Genomic DNA, 11,171 nt, shown 5'->3' on the forward strand with positions numbered 1-11,171 from the left:
GACACTGTGCTTCAAAAAGAGTGGCTTCAAGTGGCAATTGTTGAGTTTCATTCTGTGGAAAGAAAAGTATTTTTCTTTTTCCTTTCCTTCAATTCACTCCACACAATCACTGAAAATATATTACAAATGTCACAACCTTCAGAAACAACCCTGCATTTGGCCCTGGTCGGTAAATGTGTTGTATCTTTTATATTCCCTTATTTATTTTCATAAAAGCCCTTTTGTTAATGACAAATCATCTGATATAATCATTATACTGTTGTGTATGTACATAAACTGTAACTATCCCTTTTAAATGAACTGCAAAAGCAGCTCATCAGCCACTTTATTAGGTACACCTGTTTGAGTGCTTTTTAACCGAAATATCCAATCAGCCAATCACACGGCAGCAACTCGAGCTGCTCAGGTTAAAACTGAGCGTCAGAATGTGATTTTAGTGACTTTAGTGACTGTGGTTATCAACTGGGATTTCACATAACATGGTCTACAAAAGAGGAAAATATCCAGTGATAATCAGTTCTCTGGGAGATAATGTCCTGTTGATGCCAAAGGTCAGAGGAGAACCTTGACAGCAACAGAAGAGCTGCTTTATGAGATGTCATGTGTGCATAATAAAGTGGCCGGCGAGTGTATATACTATATATCTCTGTAAAATCTACAGCGGCTGAAGTGAGCGATAAATTAACCAGTGAAGCGAAACAGAACAAGGGAATAATCAGGAGAGAAAGTGACATGAAATAACACTGAGACAATTAACAGCACACAGTCAATGTTACTTCATTAACTCTCCAAATAAATGAGTAAACAAGTGTTGGCCCTGTGTGACCAGTGACGTCAGCCTACTACTACAACCAATCAGGGAGCTTGCACGGACACGTTTTTGTTTTTTTTGGTAATCCTCTTTCTTTGCTGTCTGATCTGCAGCCGCAGCAGCAGCAGCAGCAGCAGGTCTGTGCGCGCTGCCTGTGCCAGGAATAGTCCTTTAACCAGGGCTTAAAGTCACAGACTTGCCCTTTATTGGATTTTCTACTCAGAATTGTCTTGTTTTTTTGCCTCTCAGACATGACACGACCTCACAGACATTTTTATACGTGATCATTTGGGTTTTTAATGATATATATTATCATTTGGGCTCACTTTTACGCACCAAACAAACTGGGCTTAGCTGGAGATCTCTGGGGTAGTTGTTTTTTTGGACTGAAACGTGATCAGTATGTTCTCACTCCTGCTCGGACTGGTGTGTTATGTTGCGCTGGGCTCTGGTCAACCTGCGAGCGGCCAGACGGACGATGGCAAGCGCTACATTTGCCGCGCGGTGCCGCTCAGTGGAGACGCCAGTTGTCCCGTCACCTTGTTACCGGAGCTGAGCGCCGGGGGCCAAGAAGAGGAGCTGAGGAACACCGTCATGCAGCTGCGGGAGACCATTCTACAGCAGAAGGAGACCATTTCCAAACAGGTCGGCACCATCAACGAGCTGACCACCAAGCTGTCCCTGTGCGCCGCAGCCACCGACGGCAGGAGGTACGACAAGGGGGGGACCTGGCTGGGGAAGGAGAAGCAGAACACGATGGGTGATGTTCCCAGAGACCCCAACGACACTGTGGAGAGTCTGGGGAAAACCATGCAGGGGCTCAAAGACCGGCTGGAGAACCTGGAGGTAAGAGACCTCACAGACACCCACCGTGTCCACTACTGTGCCAAATGCGTAAAAGCACGAGTTTGATTCAGTCGGTGTGGATTATGATAGGATTAGGACACATTCACAGGCTCAGCTGTTGCTCTTCTGAGAAATCAGCTTCATAAGATGGTGATTAAACACTGATGGAAATGATTAACACCATTAACCACCTGGAACGTCCTATTACGCAGGATCATACTTAATATACTGCCTCACAATTAGACTAGACATTTTAATATTCAGTTGTATTATTTACACATGTAGCTTTACATAAATGTTTGTCAGAATGCTTCAAAGTTAAAGTTTAAAGTTAATTTTTCGATCCAAACATTGATGTTTAATTAGCTATTTCTATGTATAACATTATATTTGTACATTTATAAGAAAATGCTAAAAATTAGGCAATTATGTGCCATTATTCAATAGTTATTTTTGTTGTTATTATTATTATTATTATAATAATATTTGTCACAAAAACATGAGTTGCTCTGATTTCTAAAAAATCATCACTGGCCAAAGAAAAAAACCCATATTGGTCGACCTCTACTAAAAAAATATTCAAATTATTACTCAGTAATACTGCAATACTTTATCCTTTCTCACCTATTTGATGTGACAAAAGAAGAGCACATTTGACTGCTTCATTTCCCACATGACTTCACTTGATTTTACCACAAATATTCTGGATTAGAAATCTTTAAAACCTCCCCTTAATTTGCATAATTTGTGTACCTAATACATTGACCAGTGTGGTCTCTTGCTGCTGGAGCTCAGACGTGGTTTTCTCCATACCTTGGTTGCTGTTTTCCTTTATTCTCCTCTGACCTCTGACCTCTGACCCCTGTCTGAGGTCAGAGTCTGTATGTTTTCTTTTGTAATGTGTGTGTTTGTAAGGGAGCGTCCTGTGAACGTCACCTGTCAATGTTGCTGAATTGTACACACTGTATCTTTGAAATCACCTTGAGTCTGAGACTCAGTGTGAGCTTCAGCAGCTCATCTTGACATGTCTGCATGCTGTGATTGGCTGATCACACACTGCACAAACAGGTGAACACTAACACAGTGAAAAACACTATTGATCCGCCAGTGTCTCGCACACAGAAGAATCACAGCTGGACGCGAGGCCTCACACGCGTCTCATCATCATCACTTCATTGTCTCTGGTGTCGTCTCATCATGTCCCTCTCTCTCTCTATAGCAACAGCAGATGCGCGCCAACGTCTCCGGCGCCTCGTTCCCCAGCGAGCTGCGGGACCTGCTGCAGCGTCGCCTCGGGGAGCTGGAGAAGCAGCTCCTGAAGAAAGTCAGCAGCCTGGAGGAGGAGAAGAGCATGCTGACCAACGCCACGGTCGCCTACAGGATGAAGACGGAGAGCGCGCTCAACGCGCTGGTGGAGAGGATCAGTGAACTGGAGAAAGGTACGAAAACAACACGTGGAAATAAAGCAGAGACACACACACACACACAGTGTCCCACGCAGAGAGACACTGGGGTTTTGTCTTTGGGCAAAGATCCAAACAACAATGTTTTTCAACACATGTATGACGTTATTACAGCTGGGCCCCATATTATCATATTATATACAGTATGTACATATATATATTATATTATACATTTATATAAATATATATACATTTATATATACATATATTTGAAAGGTTTTACTTCAAAACAAAGTGTGGAATTATACATCAACATAAATGAGAATTTACAAGATAAAATTAAGAAATTAACATAAACTGAAAATCTCAGCATATATGCATACGTACTGTATATACATATATATACTTACACATAAAATGTATGTATATATATACATACGTACTGTATATACATATATACTTACACAAAATGTTACATATTATGCTATATATATATACCTACGTATATATATATATATATATACTTACACAAAATGTTACATATATTGCTATATATATACCTACGTATATATATATATACTTACACATAAAATGTCACAATATTGCTATATATACACGTGTATATATGTGTATGTATATATATATATATATATATATATATATATATATATAAAACAATATTGTGACTTTTTTGTGTAAGGACATATATGTATATATATATATATATAAATAAATGCTTATGTATATTTATAGACCTGCTATACTAGGTCAAATAACACATAATTAAAACACTTATTTGACAGCAATTTAAAACTTTATGTGCATATATAAATACATATATATATATATATACAGTATACATATATATAAATATATACCTGCTGTAAGTCTGATTAAAGGAAAAATAATACATAATTAAAACACTTATTTGAGGGCAATTTAAAAGTTAATTGCAAAACTGATTTCTTTATATTTAATATTTAAATTTCACGCTCCCACCTGCAGTACCGTCATGACCCACTAGGGTAATCACGGTTAATACCATAGAGTAGAAGACAATAAAAAAAGTACATTGTCTTCTGACTCTCAGGTTCAGAGTCAAATAAAGCAAATAACAATTCTCTAAATAGCTGCCAGGGGGCGATACAGCTGATTGTGAAGATTACTCACTTTGAATGGAAGTCAATGGGGAAATTAGTCGTCAACGCACTTCATTTATATAACACCAGTAAACATTTTCCTGAGGAGTTAATGGACTCCATCACTAGTTCCAGGTCTTTGTCAATAGAGCGTGATGTCGATGTTGTAGATGATGAATAGACGGTAAAGTACAGCACGTATGAGTGAACCTGCCATTTCAGGAGGAGGAGACTTTAAATCCCCGGAGCAGTTCAAGCTCTCGCTCCCCCAGCGGACCAACTACCTGTACGGCCGCATCACCAAGACTCTGCCCGAGATGTACGCGTTCACACTCTGCATGTGGATCAAGTCCAGTGCCAGTCCCGGGATAGGGACGCCCTTCTCATACGGGGTGCCGGGCCAAGCCAATGAAATCGTGCTCATCGAATGGGGCAACAACCCAATAGAGCTTCTCATTAACGACAAAGTAAGTAAACAACAACCGGTCCAGTCCAATCCGGTCCGTCACAAACTAAGCACCGTGTTTTCTTGACCACAGGTCGCCCAACTGCCCTTAGAGGTGCGCGACGGGAGGTGGCACCACATCTGCGTCTCCTGGACGACACGAGACGGCCAGTGGGAGGCTTATCAAAACGGGGAGAAGTTGGGGAGTGGGGACAACCTGGCGGCCTGGCACCCCATCAAATCTGGAGGGGTCATCATCCTGGGGCAGGAGCAGGTAAGGAAGTGGAGCAGGAACCCCGCCAAAATAAAAATGTGTCTTCTATGTAGCTTTTGCTCTCGCCGACGCCATTGTGTTGTTTGTTCTTTTACGGTAACAGAACAACAGTTTACACAGTTCTTTACAACTAAATCAATAAAGTTAATCTAAAATAAAGTTAGCAAGTTTTTTTATGAAAAACACACATTTTCTAACATTTATTTGAATATACATAATTGTTATAGTTTTTTTTTGTTGGTGTTGCCAATTGAAATAAGGTGTTTCAAGTTTGTAGCCCTTTTCTTATGATTTTATTAGTAGAAATACGTCATACAGTCATGAACAGACATGGAGAAAGAAGCTACTTCACTTTTACTTATGCCACTAATGGCTTTCCATATTTACGGCCACATCATTTCTTTTCTTTTCTTCTCCGACAAGAACACAGAGTGAAGCACACGAGCAGCGCACCGTCGTGTTCACATTATCACAAGTTAAATACTCCAGAACGCTGATGTCAAGTTGTTCTGCGAGTGAACGGAGCTATTTATGACAACACTGATGTAAGCAGCAGATGGAAAACAAGGAAACCGAGCAGATCTTAAAGCAGCAGTAATCAGATGGCGGCAGGTTATTATGACAAAGCAATTTGCTCGACAAGAGTGAACCTGTCTCTGCAAACACATTTTCAATCAGTGCGTTATTTAAAAAAAATACAGGGAATGAGATGCACTGGCCTGTAGTGTTTTTAATGTGCTTGTTATCAGGAGACGTTTTCTACCTCCAAACCTGACACCGTGTGAAGCCTGTGTCTTTTTATTCTGTTTCAGTCAGATAAGTTAAATTTACAGTTTGCTTCCCGCATTATTTGTTTCCTTTCACTTTGATTTACGACCAAATATCTGCAAAAGTAATCTCAGTCCCGTGGGCCTCAGCGGCCCCTTCTGCTCCGTGCACCTGCTCAACATGGCCATGATAACCAGCGTTGCACTCACTTTAAAGGACAAACGCGGAGATACAGACTATTCCAGGTCTATTTTATGATCATAGCGAGTTCATGTGTTGTGTCGCTATCACAATCGCATCAATCGGACGGTTTTTGTGTTTTACGATTTTGACTGAAAGACCTAAAACCGAGTAAACATGCGGAAGAGTAAATGGATTTATTGGCCGTGTACGTCTGACTCCGCCTCCGTGGGTGGCACTGTATCTTTCTATATAAGCTAGTGCGTATTGTATCAGTTTCCTGTTGACCTTTACGTCTCCTTCTACTTCCGGGTCAAAGACCGGGGAGGACATTTTGTTGCATGCAGGGAACGCCAAGTCCGACTCCAGTCCGACTTAGTGCAAACATGCAGGAGTAATCAGAATGAACACATAATTATTGTCTTGGTTGTTTTGGTGTGAGCGTGTACTGGCTACATTAGAATTTATTTTAGCATTACTGATTAATTTTTTTTATTTTTTTATTTAAATCCAATCCAAGTATTATGTACAAAACTTACGTGTCTGTACTTTACTTTGTTATGTATATTTTATTTTAACGCCACTCAATTTCCCCAAACTATCTTCGTTATTCATTACTACCAAAAAAAATCAGAAGAAGAAGAAGAGTTGTTAAATGGTCTGTAATTATATAGCACTATTCTAGTCTTGATGACCACTGTACACTGTACACAGTTTTGCCATTCACCCATTCATTCACTCACACGTTCATACCTTTCATACTCAGAGATTCTCAGCTGAAAACTACTGGGCATTGAACTCAGACCAGATTAGAAAAAGTCAGAAACAGATATTAAAACATAATTACCTCTGATAACGTTGTCGGTGATTGTTTTATGGCCCTTACAGGACGTGGTGGGCGGGCGCTTCGACGCCGGACAGGCCTTCGTGGGCGAGCTGAGTCAGGTGAACATATGGGACCGCGTTCTGAAGCCGGCCGAGATCCAGTCAATGGCCAACTGCAGCTCGTACCTGCCTGGAAACGTGGTCTCCTGGCTGGCGAGCAACGTGGAAGTATTTGGGAGGGGAGCGTTCAAGCGGCCTCTGGAGGTGTGTCAGGAGCGGCTGCCCAACGCTTAATAACTGCCCGTCTGCTGTTTCCGCTCATTTCCATCCACTCAGCATTGTTCCACTCACTGTGAGGATGTGTGTGTGTGTGTGTGTGTGTGTGTGTGTAACTGTGTCGTGTTTTCCGCTCTGCACATTCTGTATATTTGGGAGAAACGAGCCTGATGGGATTTCTTAAAGGGCCAGTGAGTAAGACTTGGCGAGGATAAGTGACTCCCTTTCGTAAGCACGTCAGGGAACTACGGTGGCCTTCACGTACTTAACTCTCACAGGTCCATTCAAGTCTTGAGCAGACATCTTGAGTCTCACCTTCAGTACTAAGACTCATTCTGAGAGTGGATTCACATGTTTGTGTTGCTTTAATGCTCCATCGTGGACAGGCCTGGCACTTGGTGCTAGACGTGGCTATCGAAGGTTAGCAGAGCAGTGTCTGTCGACTGTGTAGCAAGAGTTGCTAACGTTGCTAAAGTCCCAGTGATGTGAATCTGTATGCCATTGTTGACAGTTCCCTCTTTTTTATTCTTTTGTTTATTTGGGCGATTGTGAACGTAGTGTCGTTAGCTCACACTTCGACTTGTCCATTCAGGCTAAGTGAATCTCTCTGACACCAGCTGCTAACCTTGACAGTGGCTTTGCCGGATGCTTAGTGCTAGTGAAGGTTATCACGGTTAACTGGGTAGCAAGAGTTGCTAATGTTGCTAAAGTCATGGTGATATGACGTCCTCCATGTTGACGTAGAAGAAAACAAACCTACAGTGGGGAGATGAATTAAATGCATGAGCGTACATTTCCTTTGCTAGCACCTGTTGCTATATTTGCATGAGTCGTCGTAATTCGGTAAAACTGAACATTTCTCAAAGTGCATGAGAAGCATTTCAGTTGACGGCTCCTTTAAGTAAGATGTGAGTCAGCTGTTAAGGCTACAAAAGCTACTTCTAAGCATTTATACCCACGGTTCTCAAACCGTGGTAATTGAATGAAAATCAGAAATACTTACTTTACTGTGTAAATAGGCCTTTGCTTGGACTACTTACACCACTTTTAACTTTGGTGATAATAATGTTACTTCAAGAGCTTAGTGGTACTTGGTATGAAAAGATTGAGAACCACCGATTTAAATCCTAAATGTTACACACTGGACCTTTAAAATCAAATGTTTGCAAGTGTGGATTATGAAAATCTGTGGCAACACCATAGTGCAAATTGAGAGTTACATGCAGTTCTTTTTCTTTCCCCCGCCTTGATTAAGCTAATTAAAAACCTTCAGTGACTTTGGTTCACCTTCACCAAAGTGAGAAGAGTTCCCCTCAGGTATTACCGCTAAGATACCGCCAACCAGGTACGCACGCAGGTACTGCAGCTACACGGCACCAGAGACGCAGACGAGTGTGGATCAGTTCTGCGTGGGCCGGTGCGTGCTGTGTGGGAGGAAAAGATTAACGCTCTTGCCAATGTTATGTCTCCTTCCTTAACAAGGAAAATGGGATTAGAGCCAAAATGAATGAAGCCTTTCATCCTGACAGGTTTTTATTTTCTGGAGAAAATACAGTTTTTATCTGTCATGTGGTTCCTGGGCTGGTTCTGGTTCTGGTTCTGGAGATGGAGCATGTGTTTGCACAAAGCTGAAAAGTGGACAAACTTACATCTGCATGTTTCACAGTGATACTAGTGAGTCTGCCTTTTGTGTTTCCTCAGCATGTGTTAAAAATGGAAAATATCCTGTTACAAAGTTATTTACAGTGTTATAATTGTGGTGTGATTCATCGAGCTGTGACCAAGCATTGCACAAAAAAGTGTAACTCACTGGATCAAACATTACAGAACAGTATCACCATGTTCATATACTGTCACTATACACTTCACTGTAGATTATACAGGATAGATTATACATCTATTTGAGGGAAAATAGAGAGTTTATATTTAGAACATCATTTAACAGTGTAGTTTCTATAAAATCGACTTCACTTTGTCTCCTGTAGATTACATTATAACAAGTAACAAGTCATTTTTATTCAGAATATTAGTTAATATTGTCTCCATAATTCAGTGTAGTGTCTATAAAATCACATTAGACTTAATGTATCTCCTGTAGATTATGCTACAACATGTATTTAGGGGGTAAAAAAAGGAGATAAGGAATTAGCATTTCATTAAAACCATTAATAACTTGTTATTTCCATAGTAATTAGAATTACTACAGGTTACTATCAGTGTTATTCATCCTCCTTCATGTTATTAATAAGCTATTACATGATTGATACAGAAATAAGATGGTATTGCTATAATATCATTTCTCTATTACAATATTATGGCGATGTTGTTACTGTTCTGTAATGTAAAGTGCTTCATTCATGTAAAGTGAGATGTACATGAATCATTTGTATGTGCCGTGTAATTATTCTGTCCAGACAGATCTTTACTTTCATGATGTTTCCACTTTGTCTCGTGGCCTTTGGATAAAAAACTCAAGTGCCACTGAATGTTTCTCAATGTTGCAAATGTCCTTTGATGAGGACAATGATGAGGAAAATAAAGTCAAATAAAAACACTGCTGCAAAAGTGATCCGTCTGACCTTCCTTTAATCTGCAGGAAGAGTGAAAAGACCCAGGTTAATCTGAGCTCGTTCTGTGGCAGACTTTGTTTAAGCGTGTGGAAGATCAGGATCTGTCAGTGTCTGTGTGAGTGTCAGTGTCAGTGTCAGTGCGGTGACTGACAGCCACACACAACAACCACAACAAGCAGCAGCAGCAGCAGCAGCAGCAGCAGCAGCAGCAGGTGTCCTGGGTGGCATTAGCGACGCTTAGCTGCCGAGAGGCCAAAAGGTCACAGGTGACGTCACTGACGCAGCGTTTTACAGCCTCACAGGTGCTCATGAAATCATCTCAAGTCACTTTACACCGATTATTATAGATACGCTACGGAATAAATAACATAAGTTATGTTTGTTTTATTGTCTGTTATTGTCATCATGTGATAATTATCCACTTTATAGAGGTGACTGATATTCTGATAGAACATTATTTTTAATCCCAAATAGATGTTGTAATATAATCTACAGGAGACCAGTGGAGTCTATAGTGATTTTATAGGCACTGTACTGTATTATGGAGATGATATTAACTAATATTCTGAATAAAAATGCCAAAAAAAGTATGAAAAAGAAAGTTTTTTCCCCAAATACATATTATCATGTAATCTACAGGTGATCTGGGAAGATGATGGAAGATGATATTTACTCATATTCTGAAAATATGTGTTTTTTCCCATGTAGATGTTTGAGTATAATTTAAAGGAGACTAATAAAGTGTGCAGTCATTTTGGAGACACTATACTGTCAATGTTGCAATTTGCAATTAAATAAAACTTCATTTTATGCATATACAGATAATCCTAAAAAAAAAAAGGTTTTGGGGACCCCAAAACAATCTGCCTTGACCCATCTGTGGGTCCCAACCCAGTCTTTGGGAACCTCTGTAATAGATGATATTTTGAGCATCACTGAAAGATAAAAAGGCTGAAGAGATAAAGGCCTCACATCTTTTAAAACCAGATATTATATGAACACTCAACAAAATGAATGAGTTTGTAAGGAGCGTGATTCTCTTTGAGGGTTTTGTTGTTCACGGTGTTCGTGGGTGAAATGTGTGTAATTCACTCACTCACTCACTCACTCACTCACTCGCAGCCTTGTCTGAGGACACGTTCACTGTCAGTGTCACAGTAGAAGACAGTGCTAACCCTTCACATAAAAAAACAGGACGTTTTCCAATGACGCAGGACGCTCGGCTCTGCGTGGTTTGAAACCCTTTTTGTCTGGGACTGAAGGACGTGAACATTTCCATCTACATTTCCATTACAGCTAAATTTGATCAACAATGAGGAGGATGGAAGAGGAGAAGAGAAAGTGCAAGGTCGGTCTGTTTCTGCGGGTGAAAACAAACATGTACAAACATTTATCAAACAAATGTTCTTATAAATGCAGACGTTGCTTCAACTCTGAAAATAAACAGCTGTTTTCAAACATTTTCAACGCAACAATGGGAACTTTTCACGACATTCAAATTTTGCCTAAATATTCACACTGGACCTTTAATTACTAAAGTAAATTTCAAAATATTTAAGTTGTTATACACTTATGTTGTATTTAGGGGCTGACCGCTATGTTGTTATTAATGTTATATTGTGTGAGCAGCATAA

General features: G+C 40.2%; 1 protein-coding gene across 1 annotated transcript; it reads left to right on the forward strand.

Annotated features, from left to right (window-relative positions):
• Positions 1 to 935: 935 nt before the first annotated feature.
• On the forward strand, positions 936 to 9,725 carry nptx2b (neuronal pentraxin IIb). Its single transcript, XM_058621150.1, has 5 exons — positions 936 to 1,657; positions 2,877 to 3,096; positions 4,422 to 4,666; positions 4,739 to 4,918; positions 6,755 to 9,725. The coding sequence occupies exons 1-5, from the start codon at positions 1,214 to 1,216 to the stop codon at positions 6,983 to 6,985; spliced, it is 1,320 nt and encodes a 439-aa protein (XP_058477133.1). The 5' UTR covers positions 936 to 1,213; the 3' UTR covers positions 6,986 to 9,725.
• Positions 9,726 to 11,171: the final 1,446 nt, after the last annotated feature.

The sequence above is a fragment of the Solea solea genome, chromosome 21, assembly GCF_958295425.1.
Source record: "Solea solea chromosome 21, fSolSol10.1, whole genome shotgun sequence".
Taxonomy (NCBI): Eukaryota; Metazoa; Chordata; class Actinopteri; order Pleuronectiformes; family Soleidae; genus Solea; species Solea solea.